General features: G+C 39.1%; 1 protein-coding gene across 5 annotated transcripts in view; it reads left to right on the top strand.

Moving 5' to 3' along the window:
- PHF3 (PHD finger protein 3) overlaps positions 270-27788 on the top strand; it is a 90260-nt gene continuing 62741 nt past the window's right edge. For 2 of the 5 annotated variants that reach the window (XM_018058805.1, XM_018058809.1), the window contains exons 1-2: positions 270-550; positions 13572-13840. In XM_018058805.1, the coding sequence (XP_017914294.1) occupies positions 13597-13840 (244 nt within the window). In that variant the 5' untranslated portion in view covers positions 270-550; positions 13572-13596. Of the gene's footprint in view, positions 551-13570; positions 13841-27788 lie in introns of those variants that run through there. The other 3 variants (XM_018058806.1, XM_018058808.1, XM_013969111.2) reach the window with 3 other exon arrangements.

The following is a 27788-nucleotide window of genomic DNA, read 5'->3' on the forward strand; positions in this document are numbered from 1 at the left end:
GTCGATCGGTTCCGCCCTCGCCCGCCATTCTGGGACCCATGCCCCGTTCATAAAGAGCAGCGGAGAGGGAGAGACGTGCCCGTCAGTATCACACAGAGCGGGCGGTCACCGAGCCGCGGAGGAGAGCGCGCGCAGCTCCGGCGGGCCCGCGGGCGGGCCGCGCCCTCGGAGGCCCGAGGCCTGCAGCGCGCAGGCGCGGCGCTGCCCCGGAACGGTAAACAGTGTGGTCACGTGACGCGGCCGCGCTCCAGCCGCCGGGCCGCCGCCGCACGCAGATGGCCTCGGGGTCTCGCGCCGCTGCACCGTCCCCACGAGGCGCGCTCTGCTGGGGCGCTGAGCGGCGGCGGCGGCTGCACGAAGGCTGAGGAGGGCGGCGCGGAAGCCGGGGCGCCGGGGTCCGCGGCGGCCAGCCGGCCGTGAGGAGGAAGAAGCCTCGGCAGCGACGCCTGCGTCCCGCGCGTACCCCCTCTCGGCTCGCCGGCCCCCTCCTCCGCGCGGCGCGGCCACCATCTTCCCTCGCTGCCTGAGGTAGCGCTTGTCGGCGGAGCTGGTGAGTGGCGGCGCGGCGGCGGCCGGCGACGCGCGGCCCTCCCCCTCTGCCCCGCACCCCGCGGCCTCCCGCCCTCCGCCGGCCGGGCTCCGCGCCTCCCTCCCGCGCAGACCGGGGCGCCCCCCGGCCTCTTGCGCAACGCCTCGGCCTGCCCGCGCCGCCTCGGCCGCCCGGGACCGTTTGGGCCGCGGTGGCGGGGCCGCCCGGCTAGGGTCGGGCCGCGGCCTCCCCGCCGGCTCCGCGCCCCCGCCTCGGGTGAGTCCCGCCGCCGCGCAGGCGCTCGGGCGGGGAGGCGCGGCGGCGCGGCCCGGAGGCCCAGCCCGCAGGCCTCGCCCCGGCACTGCAGCGTCGAGCCTGGGGCCCGGGTCCGGCCGCGGAGCCGAGCTGGGTCCCCGCCGCCGGAACGCGGGGCCGGCGCTCCATCCTCCCTCCCGCGGCCGCACGCTTTTGTGGTCGGGCCCCAAACTGTCTCCTCCTTTTGCATAGTTTGAAGTGAGGAGCCCGGAACCTGGCCTTCCACAATACGTGTAATTTAATGAACCACTTGTCGACCCGTGGGTGTTAATGGTGCTAAATAGTTGGTCACCTGACCGGGGGCGGGGAGGACGGAGAAAGAGGGAGAATGCTGGTGCTGCACAGCGCCCCTGCTTCTCCCCAGCCGTGTATCGCGGGGTCCGAGGGTTCGTTCCCATTTTTGAGTTTTTAAATGCTGTTTTTCAAGACTCTGATTCTAAGAAGAGTGTGTGATTATTGGTGCTGTTCAGGAATTATTTGCATGATTATGAATAGTGATTACTGTAGGCGACAAGAACGCTTTAATATCTTCCCAGTCCTAATTTTCATTGCGTTTATTGACACTTAATTTAAAATGAAACGGAGGTAATTGAGCCTTCGCAAATGCTATCTTTACCAAGTTATTTTAAGCTGGTTGGGGTGGGGGGAGGTACTTAAATACTACATTGTTTCTATTTAGTTACTATTTTGGATTCGAACTTGTCTTCCCTCTTCTAAGCTGGTTGAGATCTTCCAAAACTGTGTTTCCATTCATTAGCTACCATTTTTTGACTCTTGAATGAAGTGTTTGGGATTGAGAAAATGTTTGTAGATGTGTTTTTCTGGTAGGCGAGAGAGGAGTCAAAGAACCAGGAAATTTTTGCAGCATTCTTATGTTATTGAACTTGTATCTTCATTCCAGAGCACACATGGTGTGTTGTGAATATTATTGTTTGAAATAGTGATTTCTTTATCATGATTACCACTTAGACCTTTCCTTTATCATTTCTATCCAGTTCTGTTTACTGGACGTATATAACGATAATGAATTTTCCCTCCATCAGCATCGTCGTCATCACTATTTTAAAATATATGCTCCATTTCCCCATGATAGTAACAATTGAAGGAGGTACTTTTAACAGTTCTTACTGAGCTGATGAAACCAGTAACAGTTCACTCAGTTCCTTAGCAGCAGAAAGACATCCACTCAACCGAGGTGAGCCTCTTGTTAAGTGTGCAGAACTACAACCTTAGAGTGTAAGCTTTATTTGGTAGCTGTACCGGAGATTTGTGAGGAGTTAGTGATGGACAGAGGAGCCTGGTAGGCTGCAGTCCATGGGGTCGCGAAGAATCGGACACGACTAAGCGACTTCACTTTCACTTTTCACTTTGATGCGTTGGATAAGGAAATGGCAACCCACTCCAGAGTTCTTGCCTGGAGAATCCCAGGGACGGTGGAGGCTGGTGGGCTGCCGTCTATGTGGTCGCACAGAGTCGGACACGACTGAAGCGACTTAGCAGCAGCAGCAGTAGCAGTGATGGGACAAGTTTCCCGGTTTCATGCATGATTTGTAGGTCTATTTGTTGAAGAACATGGAAATGTAAATAATACTGCTTTTGCATCCATTGGGAGGATAGTGAACTTCCTTAACGATCACACTAAATTAGTTACGCTTTCAGTGCTCTTGGGATAGACGTCAGATAAGTGTCGAGCTGATTCTGTGACATACTCATCTGTTGCATACTTAGATAAGTCAAATCTATGAGAAGTGGTCTGTGTAAATGTAGGTGAAAAATCACATTGGTTCAAAGCAACGTTCAGGATGGACATAAGGAAAGGAAGTTGTCTTTATTTAAAACCGTAATGTTAAAATCATAATTATTTTGAGTACTAGAATCGGGAAGGGTTGATAATTTTTGACTTTATAATGGCAGTTAATAAAACTTTTTAAAATTAATTTTTCACTGAAGGATAATTGCTTTACAGAATTTTGCTGTTTTCTGTCAAACCTCAACATGAATCAGCCATAGATATACATATATCCCATCCTTTTTGAAACTCCCTCCCATCTCCCTCACCATCCCACCACTATAGGTTGATACAGAGCTCCTGTTTGAGGCAGTTAAAAAAATTATTTTTGATGAAAGTTAGTTTTGGGTACTAAAATATAAATAATGGTTATCTTTCTTGACATGGTAACTTTTTACCTTTTTGATATGTTTTGGTTTCTTAAAGGTGTTTTTTTTTATCTTTACACAGATATCTCATGAACTCTTTTTTAGTTAATTTTTAAGGATAATAATCTGGAGGTAAGATCTTTATTTTTTTTTTTAATGAGGAAATATAGTTATTGATTAGCCTCTCAGGTTTGTGGATCACCACCAAAGTGTCAGGGAGTGCAAGGTTCTTGAAGTGCTGACTTCTAAATGTTTTTATTCATCTACATTTCATCAATTCTTTTGGACTTTTGGTTGCTGGCTTTCTTTCTTGGAACAGTACATCTTAGGCTCTGCTGCTTTCATTTTTTAGAGCACCCTGTGAGAATCCTGTAATATCTTTTCAGAAGTGTAGATATCTTATTTTTTAACTACAAAAATAACTTGGCAAATTTTTACATATTTCTAGCCCTTGCATTTTTAAGAACAGTAAAAAAAAATTCTTGAATGTTTCCCTTTAATTACATAGGGAATGATATTGACAGTATTGATTTGATTCAAAATATTTGAGACTCAGGTACTATTTGTATTCTCATGGAATGTATTCTAGGTTGAGAAACCAGATTCAGATGGGTGCTATTAAATCATTGAATTAGAGTTAAAAGAGGAAGATATTTCAAGAGTTACAAAACACATTGTATGAAGAATTGTCAAATGTATAGACTGGACAGTTATTGCCATGGATTGTGTATTTAATCTAGATCATTTTTAATGATCAAGATTTAAATATTTAGGATTATTTGTATAATGGAGTGAGGGTGAAGAGAAACAGTTAAGCAAAAACTTAAATAGTATTCTGACATTTTATCTTTTGTCGCAGTCTAACTTTATTAGACAGAATTTTGAATGGCATAGTGGATTGTACACAAAGGCTTAAGTTTTAATTCACTCATAATTTGTGTGAGATGGTCACATGAAAACATTCTAAAATTGTAGACTTTGAAAATAAATTGTGAAGTTTGTGGTTCATCACTTCCACAATGATGATGTACACACTAAAGATATCTATTTTATTTTTTATATGTAGGGAGTGGCTAAGTGCATATTTCCCAATTTATTTTGGAAGTGGGCATGTCACTTTGTTTTCAATATTTTAATGATTTCATTAATGATATAAAGATTGATATATGTTATGCATGTAGACTTCATAAAGTACAGTAGGTTAAAAGTGCAGGCTCGGGAATCTTGCTGCCTGGATTCCAGTTTGGGTATAGAGACATACCTCTTTTATTGTGCTTTGCAGATACTGCAGGGTTTTTTTTTTTTGTTTAAACAAATTGAAGGTTGTGGCAAACATGTATGGAGCGAGTCTTGCCGCCATTTTTTTTAAACAGCATTTGCTCACTTTGAGTCTTCTATATCACGTTTTGTTAATTCTCACAATATTTTAAACTTTTTGTCATTGTTGTGTTATTGCTTTGGAATTGGTGTTGATGTTAATGTTGTCATTTTGGGTTACCTCAAACCACAATCCTAATAAGATGGTGAAGTTAATTGTAAATGTTGTGTGTGTTCTGACACCTCCACCGACTGGCTGTTCCCTATCTTTCTCCCTCTCCTTGGGCCTTCCTAGTCATTGAGATGCTATAATATTGAAAGTAGGCCAATTAATAACCCTGCCATGACCTCTTAACTTTCTGAGTAAAGAGTCCATGTCTCTCAGTTGAAATCAAAAGTTAGAAATGACTGAGGTTAATGAGGAAGGCATGTTGACAGCCAAGATATCTCCCAAAGTAGGCCTCTTGTGCCAAACGGTTAGCTGAGTAGTGGATGCAAAGAAAAAGTTCTTGAAGAAAGTTAAACGTGCAGCTGCAGTGAACATATGAATGAAGAAAGTGAAACGACCTTATTGCTGATACAGAGAAGGTTTTAGTGGTGTGGATAATCAAACCAAACACAACATTCTCTTAAGCCAAAGTCTGATCTAGAGCAAGGCCTTGCTGCTAAGTCGCTTCAGTCGTGTCCGACTCTGTGCGACCCCATAGACAGCAGCCCACCAAGCTCCCCCATCCCTGGGATTCTCTAGGCAAGAATACTGGAGTGGGTTGCCATTTCCTTCTCCAATGCATGAAAGCGAAAAGTCAAAGTGAAGTTGCTCAATCGTGTCGCTCTTTGGGACCCCGTGGACTGCAGCCTACTAGGCTCCTCCGTCCATGGGACTTCCCAGGCAGGAGTACTGGAGTGGGGTGCCATTGCCTTAACTCTCTTCTATTCTTTGAAGGCTGAGAGATGTGGGGAAACACAGAAGAAAACTTGGAGCTAGGAGAGGTTGGTTCATGAGGTTTGAGGAAAGAAACTGTCTCCATAACATTAAAGTACAAATGTGTGAAGTAGTGCATGCTGATGTGAAAGCTGCAGCAAATTATCCAAAGGATCTAGCTAAGATAATTCATGAAGGTGGCTACCCTGAACAACAGATTTTCAGTCTAGTCAAAATAGCCCTCTGTTGGAAGAAGGTGCCGTCCTGGATGTTCATAGCTGGAGAGGAGAAATCAGTGCCTGATTTTAAAGGACAGGCTGGTTCTCTAGTTAGAGACTAATGCAGCTGGTGACTTCAAGTTGAAGCCAGTGCTCATTCTAAAAGTCCTAGGGTCCTTAAAAATTACGTTAAATCTACTCTGCCTGTGCCCTGTAAATGGAGCAACAAAGCCTGGATGACAGCACATCTGTTTACAGGATGGTTTACTGAATATTTTAAGCCCACTGTTCTGTTGCTTAGAAAAAGGTTCCCAAGTGTCATTGCTCATCGACCTGGTCTGCACCTTGTGATGCCTGCTCACAACAACATCCGTTCTGCATCCCATGGATCATGGAGTCACTTTGACTTTCAGGTTTTATTTTTAAGAAATACCTTTTGTAAGGCTATAGCTACCATAGATACTGATTCCTCTAAGGGATCTGGGCAAAGTCAGATCAACATTCAGAGGAGTTTGGAAGAAGTTGATTCCAATCCTCATGGATGGCTTGGAGGGTTTCAGAATTTCAGTGGAGGAAGTAACTGCAGGTGTGGTGGCAATAGCAAGAGAACTAAAATCAGAAGTGGAGCCTGAAAATGTGACTGAATTGCTGCAACCCTGTAATAAAATTTAAATGGAGGAGGTGTTGCTTCATCCATTGTTCCTTATGAATGAGCAAAGTCATTGGATTCTTGAGAAGAAATCTAATCCTGGTGAAGATGCTATATAGATTGAAATGACAATACAGGATTTAGGTATTACATTAACTTAATTGATAAAGCAGCTGCAGGGTTTGAGAAAACTGACTCCAAATTTGGAAGAAGTTCTGTGGTGTGTAATGTGCATTCAATAAGCATGTCATGTTACAGAGAAATTGTGGGAGGAAGAGCCAATTGGTGTATCAGACTTCATTGTTGTCTTGTAAGAAATTGCTGCAGCCACCCCAACCTTCAGCAGCCACTAGCATCGAGGAAGGACCCTCCATTTGCAAAACGATTACAGCTTGCTGAAGTTTCAGATGATGCATTTCTTAGCAATAAATTATTTTTAATTAAGGTTTGTATCTTGTATTTTTAGACATCATGCTATTGTATACTTAGCAGACTAGACTATAAACATAACTTTTATATGCATTGAGAAACCAAAAAATTGGTGTGACTTACTTCATTGTGTACAATACTCACTTTATTGTGGTGGTTTGGGAATTACACTGCAGTATCTTTGAGGAACACCTGTCCTGGGTATGTGACCAGGACAGTTTTTATATTTTATCATTGTTTTAGTAGTGGTACTTTTATTTTTTCTTACTGCTACTATTACCACCTGTTAGAAATTTGCTAATAGTGAGCATGCTTGGTGAATTGACAGCTTAGTTGACCTACATAATGGTCTGGGCCTCAGTTTGCTCATTAGCAAAACAGAGTAATCGCATCTACTCTGTTTCTCAGAGTTGTGAGAGACTAGTGAGATACGCACGCAGCACAGTTAGCATAGGGCCTCACACAAAGTACACGTGAAGTGTGTGTTAACTTGGACTGCCATAGTTTTGATGACGAGCTGCTTGTACTATTTCTGTGGTTAATCCAAAGTACTGATGCTTCTGATAATGACAATAGGGCATCATAGTTGTAAATCTTAAAGGTAACTTTTTCACTGAGGGCTAATTAATTCTGCTTTTGCCAGTTTCAGCTTGAGGGTTCTTTTTCTAGGTTGTTAGGTCTTCTTTGATCTTAGTATGGCAGTCATCTTGGATTCTTAAATATTCTTTTTACCTGATAAATTCAGTGACAAAGTTATGATCCTTCTTTTTTTTGTTAGGTAGTCTTGCGCATAGATTCTAACTAAACTGTACCTGAATTTGAAATGGGCTTGTAGAGCAGGTGATGAGGTTGCATTGCTTTGTAGAAATGTGCTTTTTAGAATTATGTCATACCACACATATTAACCATTTAGTAATTTTTCTTGACTTTGTCCCGAAAGGATAATTTATTGTTCTTTAACTTTGTTGTATTAATGGTTGTGAAGAACTGACCTGTGTGTCAGAGGCGGTTTTGAGTTCTGTTACTTACTTATTCTGTAATATTGGGTGTAACTTGGCTCAGCTTTAGCTCACCAAATTGTGTGGCTGTGAAGTTTAAAGACGTTATATATTTAAGTTAGCTTGTTGCCTGGCACATAATAGTCAATGAATTTAACTGTGAAGAGATAATACTAGGTAGTGGTTAAGTGTATTGACTCTTGTTTGAGATTCAAATTTCAGCTCCACCACTGACTACAGCAAGTAATTTAATCTCTCTGATCCCAATTTTATTTATTTCTGTACAATCAGGATTATAGCATTGTCGAGAGGATTAAATTAATAAGTGTAGAGCAGGATTTCTTAACCTCAGCACTGTTTTTTCGCTGGCTAGTTCTTTATAATGGGGCTTTCCTAAATGCAGTGTAGTATGTTTACTAGCTGCCAGTATCATGCGTGCCCTCCAGTTTTGTTGACCAAAAATGTCTCCATACATGGCCAGATGCCCTCTGGAGAGGCGTAATTTCCTCCGCTGGAGAACTGCTGATGTGGAGCACTGTCGCCCAGAGCACGTTTTTACATTTTATCATTGTTTTAGTAGTGGTACTTTTATTTTTTCTTTTTACTGCTTCTACTACCGCCTGTTAGAATTTGCTAATAGTGAGCATGCTTGGTGAATTGACAGCTTAATTTAAACTGTGGTGTAGTGGTTGGAAGGAACCCAGGGCCTTTGCATTTAGGTCTTTACTTGAATTGTTGTTCCCCATTTATGTGTGGATCACTGCCTCATTTCAGGTTTTGGCTCACATGTTGCCCTTGTTAACAAGGCCTTCATTTACTGTCATACATGGAAGGCCTTTCTCTTCTCACCACTATTACAGTGTTTAATTATTCTTCATAGATTTTATAATGTCCTGATATATGTTTGTCCCCTCCTCTACATTCTTATGTGCACACGCACACACACGACTTTAATAGCTTTAGTGATTTATTGTTAAGCTTACTATGTGTGTGTGTGTGTGATTTTTTTAAAAAGAAAATGTGATAAAATACATAATTTTATTTTGAGGATATTTCTGAGAGTTTGGGGTAGTTTTAATTCACTCTTAATTTAAAGGGGATTTTGGTAGAAGTGTAATTTTTTTCCATTGATGCTTTTTAAATCTTTTTGCATTTTGTGCGTGCAGGAAACACTTAGAAAATAATATATGTTGATTTTATCTGTGTAAACAAAATTTGGCTGCACTGTAATTCTCTGTTACAGATGAAACAAGTGGGAAATATCTTTGGACTCAGATTCAGCATGTTAGTACTAATACTTATTTTTGGTTGTATTCTGAGTCTTTCTAAATCTTCCATTAGGACCAAACTCTACCTTTCATAGTCAGCACGTGCTGTTCATCTGTTTGAAGTAGTCCCTGGACCGTTAGGGCCCAGCTCACATCGCCTACTTAGCCTTTCTTGGCCCCATGGATTCTGCCTTGCTCTATGGTGCCATCTGAGCCCTTGAGTTTGACCCTTTCGTATTTTGTTGTGATGTTTGCCTGTTTTCAAATTTGTTTATATGTCTATACTTTGTTTTGCATCATAAGTTCCTTGAATTTGATAATAGAGTTTGTTTCACTGGTATACTTAAGATAGTGCTTTATAGTAGATGCTTGATAAATACATGCATAGAGGAATAATTTTGAATTAAGAAATTATTCAATTCTCTGACTTATGCATCTTATTGTCATGTTGAGGTGTGACTGTGAACCCCCAGAAGTAGTTTCTGATTTTAATATATATGTATTCCCTAGTTAATATTATCAATTTAATTGCATAAATACTTTTCATTAGCATCTTAAAATATATCCTGGATAGGTTTGTTATGTTTTAATTATTAACTTTATGATGCCAAATATAAAGATGCATATAAGTACAATTTCAGTGTAAGAAACAGGAATTTGTCTATTTATTTTTTGGCTGCGCTGCGTGGCTTGTGGGATCTTAGTTCCTCTACCAGGGATCAAACCCCAGGCCCTCAGCAGTGAACCTTCAGAGTCTAAAAACTCTGGTCTGGTGTGTATCTGCTCAGTTGTGTCTGACTCTTTGTGACCCCACAGACTGTAGCCTCCCAGGCTTCTCTGTTCATGGGATTTTCCTGGTGAAATAATGGAGTGGGTTGCCAATTCCTTCTCCAGGGGATCTTCCCCACCCAGGAATTGCACTTAAGTCTCCTGCATTACAGGTGGAGTCTTTACCACTGAGCCTCTGGGGAAAAAAAGGAATTCCCAGAAATTTGTTTAAATCAGGCAATTTGTTTAATTATAATGAAAGGGACACCGAATCATTTCTTAAATTTCTCCTTTATTGGATCAGTTATCTTTGTCTATCTGCATGGCTAGGTATTTCAGGACACTGTATTTTAGGTTAGTTTTTTTTTTTTTTTAACCTTATTTTGAAGTAGTTTTAGATTTATAGAAAAATTGCAAACATGGTGTAGAATCGAGTTTTCTTGATTGTTACACCTGACATAATGCTAGTGTCCTTTTTTTTTTTTCCTTTAGTGTTTGACTGTGTTGGGTCTTAGTTGCAGTGCTCCAGTTTTCCTGTGGCTCTTCGGCTCAGTAGTTGCAGCCTGGAGCTTTGTTGTCCTGAGGCCTGTGACATCTGAGTTCCCTGAGCAGGGATCAAACCCTGTCCCCTGCATTGAAAGGTGGATTCTTAACCGTTGGACCACTTGGGAAGTCCTAATGCTAATTTTTTTAAAAAAATCAGAACTAGAGATTAACATTACTATTACCTGAACTCCAGATTTTATTCTGATTTCACCAGTTTTTCCACTACTCTCTTTTTTCTGTTCCATGATCCAGATCAGGATACCACATTGCATTTAGTAGATTAGGGTATTTGTGTTAAGTAAGTTAATATTTCTATAGTTGGCTAACATTTGTTTTACAGTTTAGCATGGAGAGTTTTTATTTTGATACTGAGTACTTGATACATAAAACTGATTAAAAAAAAAGATTTATACTTCCAATCAGTGTTACTTTCAAGACAATCTTGCCGTATGGCTGTATACTGTGATTTTTTGGCATTGTTTGGAATTGGCTCCAAAGCCTGTTGGAACAACTTATGAAAATTCAGTCTTATCAGTTTATAACAATTGTACAAAACACTTCTGTTGAAATTGTCTTGTTTGGACCCATAAGTTTGGGGTGCTTTATACCATATTTTGTCTTGTAGGATCCCCAGTTGCCTTGGCACATTCTATGTGTCTTGGTAACTGCTTAGTGATCACTTGCTGAATAAATTAAAGATATTAAAGAAATGTAACTTTGCTATACTGGTCTTTCTTGACTTTTTACACTGTTTTCCTAGTCTGCTTATTTAATCCAGGGCAACATACTATATAAGTCATGCTAGTTTTGTCCAAAAAAAAAAAAAAAATTGGAGAATTAGGTTCACCCATCTTATATACAGTGTGCTTTACTTTTTTTTAAAAAATTGATCTTTAAAGACTAAATATTGTCTGCTGTTGAAACTACCATGTATACAATAGATAGCTAGTGGGAACCTGCTCTGTAGTGCCGGGAGCTCAGCGCTGCAGTGACCTAGAGGGATGGGATGGGGGCTGGGATCCGGGTCCAGGAGGGAGGGGATATATATGTATATATGGCTGATTTGCTTCATTGTACAACAGAAGCTAATACAACATTGTAAGGCAACCATGTCTCAATTAAAAAAAAAAGCGGCTATGCCAGAGGTTCTGAAGGGACTTTTTAGTTAAAGAGTTTGGGATGGTTCAGTAGTAGTATCACTGAAAAAAAATATTGCTCGTTTAGAATGGGCTGGTCTTCGGTGTAGCTCGGTGATTTCAAGCCGTATAATACTGTACCTTCTGAACGTCGTAAATGTCCCCAAAATGCACATGATCAGAAGTTGGTGCAGCAAAGACTGACCTTGGGTGAAATTTGTAGAATTTCCCAGACTTGTGTTGCTGTAGGAATGAGTGCATAGTTAGTAGATTCAACATACAAATTTATAAAGAAAGATAACTGTTTCTTGAATTGGAATTGCCTTTTTTTCTCTGTTTCACCTGGAATGCAACTCTGAAGGGGAGTTTGTTTTGGCTTGTGATTAACTTTGGATTCAAGCATATTCAGATAAACAAATTTGTTGGTAGTTCTAGCTAATTTGTAAACATTTAGTAACATTTTTGTAAATTGTTTTTAATTACCAGAAATTTATTATACTAAAATTTCTTTGGAATCTAAAAATATATTAGTGGAAGTACTGAGGATGTATGATAATTGAACCTTTCCTAGGTACTGAAATCAGATAGCTTCAAGAAATTAAAACTTTTCCTGACTTTTCATCACTATTGTAGCTCAATTTTCTCTAAATGTTGTAATTAGAGAATGCATGTAAGATAATCAGTTTATTTTGGTGCTTTGTTAATATTTCAGTGTAAATAATTTGCAAAATTTGAGAATAGATACCAAAATCTTATATTTAGAAGAGGATCAACTTTTATAAGAGGCCATTTTTTTCCTTTTCTTTAAATTTTAAATTGAGTTGCAGTGAAACTGCATCCATTTAAAATGAACAGATTGGTGAACTTTCGTGGGTATATGTACTCAAGTCAAATTTCAGGGTATATTCAGGACATTTTCATCATCCTTCAGAATACATTACTGTTATTTGCAGTCAGTCCCTCTCCTATCCAAGGCCCCAGGCAACTACTGATTTGTTGGAAAATGTTTTTAAAAGAAGAACCTTTAAGGAGTCAAATCTAGTTAGTTTCTACCTGCCTTTCTACCAGTATCAAAGGGTTAGAGTTACAGCAGTGGGCCATATAGCCTTAAAACCTAGGTTTGGATGTTTAGCTCTGCCTTCAGGGAACATGTTTAAATGCCTTTTGTTTACAAAACTAGGATATTAATAGAGTCTATTATTATCACTGGGAATAAGTGAATTAAAAATGTAGGCAAAATGTTTAGCAGCATATAATATACACCCAGTAAGTTTGTAGAGTATTTTTGAACTTCCTCTTCTCATTTTTATAGGATAAAGAATTCAAGGACGGTTTGAGGAAAGTTTGGTAGAATTGGAGCTAATGTTTGGAATTTTGAAATCCAAGATGTTGTAGGTTAATTAGTGGAATTTTCTAGCTAATTAAATATTACTAGATCTTATTTAGTTGACTCTTCCCTGTCACCCAAAATACATTATTAGTTCATTATTCTCTGAAACCAGTAATAATTCAGCTTTTGATAATGAAGGCTCCTCTAGAGCTTGAAATGACCTTTGTTGAGCAATGCCTAGGTACAGTTTGAATAGGGGATTAGCTTGATATCTGTATAAACCCCACATAGCTCACTAAGACAAATATAAATCTCTGATACATTCTTTTCTTGACATTTATTTTATCTTAAAAGAGATGCTCCCTTTAAGTGTGTGTGTGTGCACATCTGTGCCTGCGTGTCTGTAGTTTTTTTGAGTTTTGATTTGTTGGGTTTAATTAATAGTTTCTTTCCATTTTTTTCTTGTTGTCCCACAAAAAAATTTTTGTGTTTCTTTACATCATTTAAATGCGTTGTAAATAAAGCAAGGGTGTTTACAGTTTTAATAAATATGGGACAGTACTTTAAATGATTTGATTTTAGTTCTTTTATATGACCTTTACTAATATGCAGTGTCTGAGTCTTAAATTTATGAAGAGAGTGTGGTTAAAAACATATGGTTTTTATGATTTAAACCATGGAATTCTTTCAAATGTGTCAAGTTAATGGACTATATATACATAGTTTTTTTCTCTAAAATTAATTAAGTGAACCTTTAATAGGATCTCTGTTAAAATGAAATTCTACATGCATGATGGAGAAACATTGTTTACCAAAGATTCGTTCTACATGTCCAAATGTATATTCTAAAAGCAGTGAGGATTTTTTTAAAACAATTTAGAAATAACCTAAGTGTGTTCATAGACTCAAAACTATTAAAATAATTTGGTTTTAGGTGATTATCAGTTGATAGCTTTATTTCTTATGGTATTTTTTTTGTCTTTCTATAGGGCTGAAAGACACACAGAAGTCTTCATGGATATAGTTGATACATTTAATCATTTAATTCCTACTGAACACTTAGATGATGCCCTATTTCTAGGATCCAACCTGGAGAATGAAGTCTGTGAGGATTTTAGTACAAGTCAAAATGTCTTAGAGGACTCGCTGAAGAACATGCTCAGCGATAAGGATCCTATGCTAGGATCTGCAAGTAACCAGTTCTGTTTGCCTGTTTTGGATAGCAATGATCCCAATTTCCAGATGCCTTGTTCAACAGGTAATTCTTACTTTTTTTTTTTAGTCTGCAATTTAAAATAAAAGGAATTTTCAGCAGTTTTTTTTTTTTTTTTTTTTGATGAGGGTAGTACATTTAGGATTCTTTCCTTTGGATTTAGAGCTCCTTTTCTAGTCATCAGAATTAGAATTTAAATTTTCTTCCAAAGAATGTGGAGTTATCTTTGAGGATGTTGTGGATATAGATAGGGTAACTGTGTAATTTATCATCCAGAATGGGATGCCTTTTTTGAGAATCATAGGGGGTGCTGTTCATAATTACATCATGACAGCAGGTATAAATTGGGACTCCTAGCAGATAGTGATTGCCTCATCAATTGCGATGTGATGTAATCCTACATCTGTTGGAATCAAGGGAAATGGCTGAATTGACCTTTCCCAGTGCCCATCCTAGCTCTTATTGTGTGTTCTCATTTCAAGTCTTTTAGTATTTTGTACTTGTGTAATAGCTCAAAAACCAGAGAAAGAGCTCTAGGCCTGTGCTGTCCAGCATAGCAACCACTATCCACTTAACTGTTAACCACCTGAAATGAGTCTCTCTTAGTTGAGATGTGCTGTAAATTGCACATTTTATTTTAAACATTCATTGTGAATAAAAAGATTGTAAAATGTTTCATTAAGTTTTAAAAATGTAGATTACATGTTGAGGTGATATTTTGGGTATTTTTGGTTAAATAAAACATTAAAATTAATTTCACCTGTTTTTAGTGTTTTTTTAAGTGGTTCCTTGAAAATTTAAAATTACTTATGTGGCTTGCATTATATTTCCACTGGACAGATGACACTTCTTTTGGATCTATAGTTGAAGTAACTGAAAGTAACTTTCAGAGGATAACTTTCTGTACTGCTAGTCAGATTCTTAATAAGAGATTACTTCAGAGATCATATTAATATGTGGAAAAATATGTAGGTTTTTTTTTTTTTAATAAAGCAGAGAAAATATTGCAACAAACTTTGGAGCAGTTAGCTATTCTGTAAGCTAAAATCAGACAAAGGAAAAGCAGCTTCACATGGAGAAGTCAGGCTTTTAGTTCAGGTGTATGTGGTAGTGTTCTGTTTTTCAATGACTCAAGACTTATGCACTGTAGTTTTTCAGTAATTTTCATTACCTTTTAAAAATTTCCTACCTAATGTTTTGATATAAATACTTAAAGTTTGGTTTAGGTGGCCTGCTATTCATTTGTAAATTTTTCAGATTACTCTGACTCAACACTTTTGCTTCTAAGGATCTTTCATTTTAACGACTCTTTAATACTGAAGTCTTTTTAATTGCTTGCTAATAATGGTGTATCTCTGAATTATATACATTGTATTGTGTTATTGCATAGGTTTACATTGTTTTTTGTTGTCATTGTATTCTTAAATGTTTTAAGCTTTTAAAGTTTTGTTTTATGTATGCATTGTTCCTGTGTCAGTACAGTATATCTAATTATTGTCAAGCACTTTTGACACTGTTTGGTTATATGCACAAAGTTTCACAGCTTAGTCTGATTTCAGGAAGAACGATTATTGAATACTTATATGCTTATTACTAGAAGTACAGTTACCCTTAAGGATGTTCTGTTAGGCCTGGAACTGACAGATTTATCTTTTAGTCCCTGAGTAATACTGGTGTTCTTACTTACAGTCTTTTTAAAAAATTTCTGTTGATGTGAAAAGTTTTTTTTCATGTGAAAAGTCTCTTTGGTTGAATATTTCTTTTGCTAATAGAAGACTTAGAACTCTATATTTAAATACTTAAATTTTTTTGAGTTCTGGTTAATACTTGTTTACAATTTCATTGTAAACTTTTAACTTTTTTATTAAGAATCTACAAATAGAAATATTTTCTAAATTTTTCTGTTTTGTTTGCTACAATTATCTTGGTTTTAAAGCAAAACTGTGTTAATGGTATGCATCCATACACTTTGAAGATATATAAGGAAATATGTGTGGGAAATTTTTAAAGCTCCTTGTAGGATTGCTTAGATTTCATTGTGCCATAAAGCAGTGGATTTATCTTGGATTATTTCAGAATTTCTTTGGTCTTTTGGGATATTTGGTTCAATAAAAGGCCAACATCTTTTCTAATGATAGCAAAGTGGAAACATTAAAAAATTTTTTTTTTGTAAACTAGTGAAACCTATTGTGACTTTAAGCTGTTCACAGACTGCTTCAGCTTTTTGATATAAACTAAAAAGGATAAGCTTCTTACCCAGATGTTTGCACTTGGCTCTCTCAGTTCAGTTCAGTTCGGTCGCTAAGTCGTGTCTGACTCTTTGCGACCCCATGAATCACAGCACGCCAGGCCTCCCTGTCCATCACCAACTCCCAGAGTTCACTCAGACTCACGTCCATCGAGTCAGTGGTGCCATCCAGCCATCTCATCCTCGGTTGTCCCCTTCTCCTCCTGCCCCCAATCCCTCCCAGCATCAGAGTCTTTTCCAGTGAGTCTAGTCAAGGCTATGGTTTTTCCAGTGGTCATGTATGGATGTGAGAGTTGGACTGTGAAGAAAGCTGAGCGCCGAAGAATTGATGCTTTTGAACTGTGATGTTGGAGAAGACTCTTGAGAGTCCCTTGGACTGCAAGGAGATCCAACCAGTCTATTCTGAAGGAGATCAGCCCTGGGATTTCTTTGGAAGGAATGATGCTAAAGCTGAAACTCCAGTACTTTGGCCACCTCATGTGAGGAGTGGACTCTCTAGGTTTTTACTAATTGTCTTGACCAAAGCTTTGCAGGATAATGGCTCTTTAGTATTTCTCAGGCCATGGAAAGTTATAGATTATGGTTATTTTGTATCTTTGGTTTTAACAGTGCAAAAGATAGCAAACAATAACTGCTGTTTTGTTCTCCTATGCTGACATAGGTTGGTTGTTGTGGTTGTTACAGAGCTATTGTTGAATGTCTTCCATTATATTTCTTATATAAATTTTTCATTATATTTCATCGTCTCCAGAAATCCTAGAGAAGCTTTAACAGTTTTAAAAATAGGAAAGACACATGGAGGATCACCTTTAGTACTGTCAGATGCCCAGAGTTAGGATGCTCACTGTTTAATCTTGAGAGATAACCAGTAGATTTCTGGTCCTCTTTTGGATGCTTTTGACTCTAAAAGTATTTATGTAAATGTAGTGTTTGTGTATGGTTTTTAGATTTGCCTGGTAATAAATTTAAAAAATATTCTAATAATTGAGGAAACCCTTTAAATTTGGAAAGTGTTTGATCTTGATGATGAAACCAATTATTTGTATTCTTAAAAATTCCTGTTATCTTTAAAATAAAAATAATACTTTCCCAAGTAATAGGTTCAGGATATTGACTATATTGGTTAAATATACTACATTAGGAATGTATTAAAAATCATTGAAGTGCTATTTGAAAAACTGACATTGTCAGTGTAATAAAGAAATGTTAATTTTATCTCTTACTTAACAACCATGATTCATAAGTGTGAAACAGATCTTGTATTTATGAAACCATTTCTTTATGTGGTAGAAGAGAAATGTTCAGTGGCTGTAATTTGATTTGTTTCCTTGAGACCAGGAGGAGGAGGTATGCGCTGTAGATAATATGGATATGCAGAGGAGCCTTTCATTTAGGTAGTGCTTGTAGCTACTGCATCCTTGAGTGAAACCAGGATGTCCTTTCCAGGCTATATCATTGCTTAAAAAACCATCATTGACTGAATTAAAAAAAAAAAGTCCCTAATTTAGCATGGTTTTGGAGATTAAAAGCATCAAACAGTCATTGAATTCAGTAGCTTACATATTTGCCAAGAGTTGATTCATATCGTGTGGTTAGGTGTTTTTTCAGTTGTAAAGAAGTTCATATTGTATAGTTTTTTCAGTTGTAAATTTCTGCTACCATGTATATGTGATAGTTGTTTCCTATCAAGAATGCCACTGGTAATTTATTACATCAAGTAGTTGTTTAATAAGAATTTTAGCTTGTGCTGCTTTTCTTCTGAGCAAAGTATTGTTAATACATGTTAAGTCTAGTTTTACAAGCTTCTCAGCAGTAGTGTGATTTGGGCCTTTTTTTTTTTTGTTAGCACACAGATTTTTAACTTTTAAACATAGTTCTGTAGTTTGGGGCTCCTTCATCATTAAAGGCAAAATTCATCTGTGTAATATTAAAAAAATTATGGTACTTGTTCTGAAAAGATGATTGTTCTTTTTGCCTCACTGAGATTTGTTTAAAAGGTATTTACAGCTTTTTATGGCTTCATGCTACTCTTGGACAACATTTCCAGTCAGTACGTTGAGCTAAACACAGTGGACGCTTGGTTCAGTAAGATTCAGTTGGCAGATAGTAGTTTTTGTTTTCCTTTTTTGTATGTTGTATCGGCAGCAGACGGTGCCCATTTATTACATTTGTAGATCCAACTTCACATATGCATTCATTACATATTTGTACTGGGGTCTTTTTTCCACTAATATTATTTTTCTGAATAGTAGTGCTCACTGATTTTTTTTTTAAACTTCTGTGCTTTAGTGAACATCTCTTTGCCATTGATCTTATTTTTGAGTTATTGAATAATAAATTACAAATTTAGTACATGTAAAGTAGCTATGCAAATGAAATGACAGTATATTGGTTAAGACAAAATGTATACCCTTTAGTTGAATGTTAGTAAAGAGTAACTGATCAACCTTGTAAGAACATTCATAGCTTTTAAGGATGGAGATTTTTTTCTGTTGAGATTGATGATTAATATTATATGTTTTGAGTTAGAGGGGTTTCAGTGAAATTCGGGTGTGTATGCATGTTGAGTCATGCCTGACTCTTTGGACCCCATGAGCTGTAGCCTGCCAGGATCCTCTGTCCATGGGATTCTCCAGGCAAGGATACTGGAGTGAGCTACCCGTGCCCTCCTCCAGGGGATTTTCCCAACTCAGGGATTGAACGCATGTCTCTCTATATCTACCTGCATTGACAGGAGGTGGTTCTTTACCACTAACGCTATCGGGAGAACAAACAAGAGAGAGACAAACACTTTGTACAATCAGTGGAGAAGAGAAAATACGGGGAAGTGGAAACAGAGGACAAAACAGCAGTCATAGATTTTTGAAAGTTTGTCACTTGGACAAGAGATTTGACTTTTTTAATGAATAATAGGAAAGAGAGGGGGCAGAGTTTGATTGGCTGAAAGGGAGAACTTGGGATTCCCTCAAGATAGAATGATAGGTTCCCTGGGGTTATGGGATTTATGCCTTTGCTGGGTGTGACCCCTTGGCCCAGGTTTTTCATTGGGGAATTTTGTCCCACAGAGTTTCTGTCAGGTGACCTTTCATGGCCAGTGTCCTCCCAGAGTCCTCTGTCATTGTCTGTCCCAACGTAAAGTGCCTGTTATTTCTTATTAAAAATTAAATTATGTTTACTTTAATATAAATCTTGTTTGTAGACTTAATGTATTTCATTGCTTCTTTAAATTATTTGAAATACAACTTGAAAAGCATAGTGATAACTACTTTTATGTAAGCAACTTTCATTGCTCTTAATTCACTGTTTCTTTCCATCTTATTTCTTATTCCCTCACTGTATTCAATTTAGACATTTTAAATAGATAGTCAATTCTTCACACACATGTATTTTTCATTAATCATTGCCACAAGTCATCCTTAACTACCAAAATAACAGAATTGAACTCAGAGATAAAACAAATAAGTCCTTTAACACAAACATTAAAATGCCAGTTTCTAAAATCAGAAAATGAAGAGAGGAAAGTTTTGGCCCAACCACTTTTCCAGTTTATGGTTTTAGTTGGAATATTTTGTGGCCTTTCTGTTTTACCTCTATTTGATTCAGTTGACTTTTGCTTTTCTTAGTTTGATGTAGTATAAAGCAGAACATATTTTAATTTTACTTTACATTGACTGAGCATTTAATTTTCTGTCTTGTAAGCTTAAAATGTGGAATAAAATTAATCATGTGTTTGTCACTATATTCCTAATATCTTTCGGTTTCTTCCTTTCCCCTGCTACTTAAAATTTGCTCTGTGTTATTATTATTTTTAGTTTCTGGCTGTCCTGGGTCTTCAGTGCTGCACACAGGCTTTCTCTGGTTGCGGTAAGTGGGAGCCACAGCCGTGCGCAGGCTGCCCTTTGCCGTGGCTTCTCTGGTGTGGAGCGTGGGCTCCCGGGCAGGGACTTCAGTCAGGGCTCTCAGGCTCAGTAGTTGTAGCTTGCAGAATCTAGGACGGGGGCTCAGCAGTTGGGGTGTGCTGGCTTAGTTGCCCTGAGGCGTGTGGAATCTTTTAAGACCAGGGATTGGCAGGCGAATTCTTTAACACTGGACCACCAGGGATGTTCCAGTGTTATTTTTTAGCTTGCATTTCTGAACTGTTATAGAACAGACTTCTTTACCCACGGTCCTGGGCATACTTCTGAGTTTACTGAAACTGCCTGCTCCCAGCGCCTTCTGTCACTGTCCTGTTCTGTCTGCGTTTGCCGTGCTCCAGGCTTGTACACCTGTCATCCCTGAGTGTCTCTGCTCTCCTTGAGTGAAGCTGTTGTTTTCCTAGATGTCAGTTTCTTTAGCTATGCCCTCTTTACTTAATGACATCCTTAGTACATTTCTAATAGTATTACACTTGACTGATAATTTGCCTTTATAGAAACAAAATTGAGTATCACTTTCCTTAAAATTTTGTGACTGGTATTCCTGATGGGTTGGCTGCTTGGGTTTGTATGAGGTTTGTTGCCTTGTTAGGTGGCCTTTTCTGGACCCTACCCTGCTTTCAGTTTAGCTGCTCCGTTGTGTGTGACTCTCTATGACCCCATAGACTGCAGCATGCCAAGCTTCTCTGTCCATCACTAACTCCTGGAGTTTATTCAAACTCATGTCCATTGAGTTCGTGATGCCATCCAACCATCTTATCCTCTGTTGTCCCCTTCTCCTCCCATCTTCAGTCTTTCCCAGCATTAGGGTCTTTTCCAATTAGTCAGTTGCTTCAGCATCAGTCCTTCCAATGATTATTCAGGACTGATTTCCTTGACTGGTTGGATCTCCTTGCAGTCCAAGGGACTCCGATACCATATTACTAGCAAATCATTACTTTGCTAGTGTGTGAGATGAGTGTAATCGTATGGTAGTTTGAGCATTGTTTGGCATTGCCTTTCTTTCGGATTGGAATGAAAACTGACCTTTTCCAGTCCTGTGGCCACTGCTGAGTTTTCCAAATTTGCTGGCATATTGAGTGCAGTTTCTCCAATACCACAGTTCAGAAGTGCTCAACTCTTTTTAAGTCCAACTCTGACATCCAAACATGGCTACTGGGAAAACCATAGATTTGACTAGATGGACCTTTGTTGGCAAAGTAATGTCTCTGCATGCTCTCTAGGTTGGTTGTAGCTTTTCTTCCAAGAAGCAAACATCTTTTAATTTCATGGCTGCAGTCACCATCTGCAGTGATTTTGGAACCTAAAAAAATAAAGTCTGTCACTGTTTCCATTGTTTCCCCCATCTATTTGCCATGAAGTGATGGGACCAGCTCCCGGTCTTGTTTTTGCTGACTGTATAGAGCTTCTCCATCTTTGGCTGCAAAGAGTATAATCAGTCTGATTTCAGTGTTGACCATCTGGTGATGTCCATGTGTAGTCTTCTCTTGTGTTGTTGGAAGAAGGTGTTTGCTATGACCAGTGTGTTCTCTTGGCAAAACTCTGTTAGCCTTTGCCATGCCTCATTCTGTACTACAAGGCCAGATTTGCCTGTTACTCCAGGTATCTCTTGACTTCCTACTTCTGCATTCCAGTCCCATATAATGAGAAGGACATCTTTTTTGGGTGTTAGTTCTAGAAGTGGGTGGGCCTCATCAAATCAGTTGAAGGCCTAAAGAGAAAAAAAAGTAGAGGTTCCCCAAGTAGGAGGGAATTTTGTCTCCAAACTGCCTTCAGACCCAAGCTGCAACATCAGTTCTTCCCTGGGTTTCCAGTCTACCTTGAAGGTGTGGGTTCACTAGCCTCTGCTGCTGCTGCTAAGTCACTTCAGTCGTGTCTGACTCTGTGACCCCATAGATGGCAGCCCACCAGGCTCTCCCGTCCCTGGGATTCTCCAGGCAAGAACACTAGAGTGGGTTGCCATTTCCTTCTCCAATGCGTGAAAGTGAAAAGTGAAGTCGCTCAGTCGCTCAGTCGTATCCGACTCTTCGCGACCCCATGGACTGCACCCTACCAGGCTCCTCCACCCATGGGATTTTCCAGGCAAGAGTACTGGAGTGGGGGTGCCATTGCCTTCTCCGTCACTAGCCTCTATAATTATATAAAACTTTTCTTAAGATAAGTCTCAGTCAGTCAAGCAAGCAATCTCATGTGCTCTCCATACACACACATTCCATTTTCTCTGTAAAATCTGATGAGAGGTAGGAGAGATTTGCAAACTCTGAGAAGTCTGTTAATAGGTTTATTACTAACAAAACTAGCAATATAACTTACAGGTTAAGAAATTTTGAACAGAAGGGAACAAATGCCAACTGACCACAGAAGAAACAAACAATAAGGTAAAATTCAACACTGACAAAAGCTAGAGAGCAATATACAGGATTCCAAAATCCATTAAGTAAGAATTACTGGGTGTCAGAAATTTTATATCCATTATGGAATGATAGAGAGTACTGACAGTGAGTTAGGCCAGAAATAAGGAATTAACTTAAGGACTAAATACTGAGAAGTCAACTTCACGCCTTCCCAGACTTCAGCACCCAGTAAAGCCAATAGCCAAGCACTGAACTCCAGTCAAGGAAGTATCTTCTTAATCCTAAACTGAAAGTGAATGAACAAGCTGCAGGAAACAAGACCACAACCTCATAATAATAAGGAGCTTCTCTCCCTGGCATTCAGAGATTCTTAAAATAACCATAGGATTATCCAGTTAAAGCCCACTTATCCCACAGCAAAATTTAACATTAATTTTCTATTTCCTCCCATTTTAAACAGCAAGCAACCAAAAAATAACCACTTAGGGGAAGTCTGCAACATTATTGGAAACATCAAAATAAACAAATAGAAAAAACAAATTCACACTATAAAGAAACTCTCACTATATACCTGTTCCTCTTGATGAAAGTGAAAGTGGAGAGTGAAAAAGTTGGCTTAAAGCTCAACATTCAGAAAACGAAGATCATGGCATCTGGTCCCATCACTTCATGGGAAATAGATGGGGAAACAGTGTCAGACTTTATTTTTGGGGGCTCCAAAATCACTCCCGATGGTGATTGCAGCCATGAAATTAAAAGACGCTTACTCCTTGGAAGAAAAGTTATGACCGACCTAGATGGCATATTGAAAAGCAGAGACATTACTTTGCCAACAAAGGTCTGTCTAGTCAAGGCTATGGTTTTTCCAGTGGTCATGTACGGATGTGAGAGTTGGACTGTGAAGAAGGCTGAGTGCCGAAGAATTGATTCTTTTGAACTGTGGTGTTGGAGAAGACTCCTGAGAGTCCCTTGGACTGCAAGGAGATCCAACCAGTCCATTCTGAAGGAGATCAGCCCTGGGATTTCTTTGGAGGGAATGATGCTTAAGCTGAAACTTCAGTACTTTGGCCACCTCATGCGAAGAGTTGACTCATTGGAAAAGACTCTGATGCTGGGAGGGATTAGGGGCAGAAGGAGAAGGGGATGACAGAGAATGAGATGGCTGGATGGCATCACTGACTCGATGGGCATGAGTCTGAGTGAACTCCAGGAGTTGGTGATGGACAGGGAGGCCTGGTGTGCTGCGATTCATGGGGTCGTAAAGAGTCGGACATGACTGAGCGACTGAACTGAACTGATCCCTGGAGAAGGAAAGGGCAATCCACTCCAGTATTCTCAATTGGAGAATCCCATGGACAGAGGAGCCTACGGTCCATAGGGTCGCAAAGAGTCAGACACGACTGAGGTGGCTTATCATAGACACACGCACTATACTCCTATGACAACAGAGCACTTTCAAAAAATGTTACAGATAAAGAGAACAGTTCTCAGAAACCGTAACTGTCAAAATTACATATTTAAAGAGATGGAAAATATGTCAGTGAATCTCTAAAAAGACACAAAGCAAAACGATGGAAAAGATGCAAGAAAGAGATAAGAAAAATAGGCAATTAATCCAAAAGGGCCACCAGCCACTAGAGTTTGCAGAAGAAACATGAGAAAACTTCCCACAACTAAAGGGATCACTCTTCAAATGAAAAGGCCCACCAAGTGCCAGCAAAAATAAAGACTAAACACCAAAAGATAAGAACATCCTAAAGCTGGTACAGACTGTGGCTCAGATCATGAACTCCTTATTGCCAAATTCAGACTTAAATTGAAGAAAGTAGGGAAGTCCACTAGACCAATCAGTTAAGATCTAAATCAAATCCCTTATGACTATACAGTGAAAGTTAGAAATAGATTGAAGGGATTAGATCTGATAGACAGAGTGCCTGATGAACTATGGAATGAGGTTCGTGATACTGTACAGGAGACAGGGATCAAGACCATCCCCAAGAAAAAGAAATGCAAAAAGGAAAAATGGCTGAGGAGGCCTTAAAAACACCTATGAAAAGAAGAGAAGTAAAAGGCAAAGGAGAAAAGGAAAGATATACCCATTTGAATTCAGAGTTCCAAAGAATAGCAAGAGGAGATAAGAAAGCCTTTCTCAGTGATCACTGCAAAGAAATAGCAGAAAACAATAGAATGGGAAAAACTAGAGATCTCTTCAAGAAAATTAGAGATACCAAGGGAATTTTCATGCAAAGATGGGCACAGTAAACAATAGAAATTTTATGGACATAACAGAAGCAGAAGATTTTAAGAAGAGGTGGCAAGAATACGCAAAAGAACTGTACATAAAAGATCTTCAAGACCCACATAATCATGATGGTGTGATCACTCAGCTAGAACCAGGCATACTGAAATGCACAGTCAAGTGGGCCTTAGGAAGCATCGCTACAAAGCTAGTAGAGGTGATGGAATTCCAGTTGTGCTGTTTCAAATCCTAAATGATGATGCTGTGAAAATGCTGCAGTCAATATGCCTGCACATTTGGAGACCTCAGCAGTGGCCACAGGACTGGAAAAGGTCTGTTTTTGTTCCAATCCCAAAGAAGGGCAATGCCAAGGAATGCTCAATACTACTGCACAATTGTACTCATTTCACATACTAGCAAAATTCTCCAAGCCAGGCTTCAACGGTACGTGAACTGTGCACTTCCAGATGTTCAACCTAGATTTAGAAAAGGCAGAGGAACCAGCAGTCAAATTGCCAACATCCCTTGGATCGTTGAAAAAGCAAGAGAGTTCCAGAAAAACTTCTACTTTCTCTTTATTGACTGACAAAGCCTTTGAGTGTGTGGATCACAGTCAACTGTGGAAAATGCTTAAAAGAGATGGGAATACCAGACCACCTGACCTGCCTCCTGAGAAATCTGTATTCAGGTCAAGAAGCAACAGTTAGAACTGGACATGGAACAACAGACTGGTTCCAAATCAAGAAAGGAATTCATCAAGGCTATATATTGTCACCCTGCTTATTTAACTTACATGCAGAGTACATCATGAGAAATGCCGGGCTAGATGAAGCGCAAGCTGGAATCGAGATTGCCGAGAGAAATATCAATAATTTCATATGTGCAGATGACACTACACTCATGTCAGAAAGCGAAGAAGAACTAAAGAGCCTCTTGATGAAAGTGAAAGAGGCGAGTGAAAAAGTTGGCTTAAAGTTCAGCATTCAGAAAAGTAAGATCATGGCATCCGATCCCATCACTTCATGGCAAATAGATGTGGAAATGGTGAGAGATTTTATATTTTTAAGCTCCAAAATCACTGCAGATGGTGACTGCAGACATGCAATTAAAGGACACTTGCTTGGAAGAAAAGCTGTGACCAACCTAGAGAGCATATTAAAAAGCAGAGACATTACTTTGCCATCAAAGGTCTGTGTAGTCAAAGCTATGGTTTTTCCAGTGGTCATGTATGAATATGAGTGTTGAACTGGCAAGAAAGCTGAGCACCGAAGAATTGATGCTTTTGAACTGTGGTGTTGGAGAAGACTCTTGAGAGTCCCTTGGACAGCAAGGAGATCCATCTAGTGCATCCTAAAGGAAATTGGTCCTGAATATTCATTGGAAGGGCTGATGCTGAAGCTGAACCTCCCAATACTTCAGCCACCTGATGCGAAGAACTGATTCATTTGAAAAGATCTTGCTGCTGGGAAAGATTGAGGGCAGGTGGAGAAGCGGGACGACAGAGAATGAGATGGTTGGATGGCATCGCTGACTCCATATATATGGATTTGAGTAAACTGGCTGTTGGTGATGGACAGGGAGGCGTGGCGTGCTGCGGTTCATGGGGTTGGAAAGAGTCGAACACGACTGAGCAACTGAACTGAACCCATGTTATGTACAATAATCTGCTTCACTCAAACTCTGTTGTTTTAAATCTCATGTGAAAATACCTTCACAGTCACATTTAGGCTGGCACTTCACTAAATATCTGACTACTGTGGCATAATAAAGTTAATTCAGAACATGATATTCTTTCAGCTTTTATAAATAGTTTATATGTGTTGTCCTGAAACTAGTTTTAATCTCAGGATTTTGGGGAATGTCATTTCATAGGCAGTTTGTAGGCAGAGTCAGCTTATATGGTCCCCAGGTCTTTTCTCTCAGGGATTAGATATAAAGGAAGTTGATAAAATAGTTAATACCATGTGGATGTTAATATGCCAGGTACTGTATAGAAGTACTTTGCCAATGTTATCTCTTTGCTATAGATAACTAGAAATAATCCCATATTATAGCTGAATAAACTGAGATTTTGAGGTAGTTAAGTAATTTCCAAAATTTATAATAAGTCATATTACTTGAACTGGAATAGATTTTCTTCCTGCCTTCAAGTACATGAGTGCTCTTAAGAGTAAGACTAGAAAAATGAGAAGATGTTTTCTTCTTTTGTTTTTTAAGGTCTGTTAAAAGATCAAAGGAGGTGGTAGTAGATATTAAGTACATTTTTTAACTGGAAAAAGAAAAAAAGAGTACAAAGAAAGGAGAGAAGTAGGGCTCCGTCGTGGGACCAGAGATTAAAGTAGGAAATAAAGTACTGTCTGCAGGTGGGGCACTTTGGCGCTCAGATTTTTCAAAGTTGTTGAAGAGGAGAACAGTGTAGGTAGAAACAAATCCAGTGCCCAGGGAAAGGGAAGCTATTTCTGATTTTAAAATTAGATATTTCATTCACAGTTTGATTGTGATGTGATACAATAAAAGAAAATCCTTAACATATTTTCAATGAACATAGGACCTTTTCTTGTGGTATCCCTCAATGTGTATCCCAGTAGAATTACAGGGACTAATGGAATGGTCTGACGTAGTTCTAGGTTCGATATTAGGTTATTTTTCAGACAACTCATCTTGGATATCATTTTCAACGTCAGATTTCTGAGTATATTGATAACTCATCTTCTCTGTCTGAGAACTGTTGGCAATGCAATTACCTCTCACCTTTCCCCTTCTTTTTTGCCAGCTAAGTGCATAGAGAAGCTTTATTTATAAATAAACTGGGCTGTGATGGGATATGAAATTTTAAAGGCACTGGCAGTGACATCTTTGTGAATAGTAGGAGGCTGCTCTGCCCTCCTGTGGAGAGGAGGACAGAGTCAAGATTTTTCTCAGAAAATGATTTTGGATTCTCTAACGCGTAAATAGGAGAAGCCTAATATTCAGACCTAAGTGAAGATCATTTTATAGCCCATGGTTAAACTGGCAACTTGTTGAGTAAAATTCATAGTCTTCTAAACCCTTTAGTTCCAGTATATATATTATTCTTGGAGTTTTCTTCCAGTCAGGCAGGATTACAGAATCCTTTGTGGCCATTGTCACCATGAGCATTGCCTGGATTCTGTTGGAATTGCTTTGGCCCCTGTACTTTGTACTTCTGCCACTTGTACTTTTTCATTCTTATTCTGTTTGCCTTAGTTGAGAATGTCCA

The sequence above is a fragment of the Capra hircus genome, chromosome 14 (assembly GCF_001704415.2).
Source record: "Capra hircus breed San Clemente chromosome 14, ASM170441v1, whole genome shotgun sequence".
NCBI lineage: Eukaryota > Metazoa > Chordata > Mammalia > Artiodactyla > Bovidae > Capra > Capra hircus.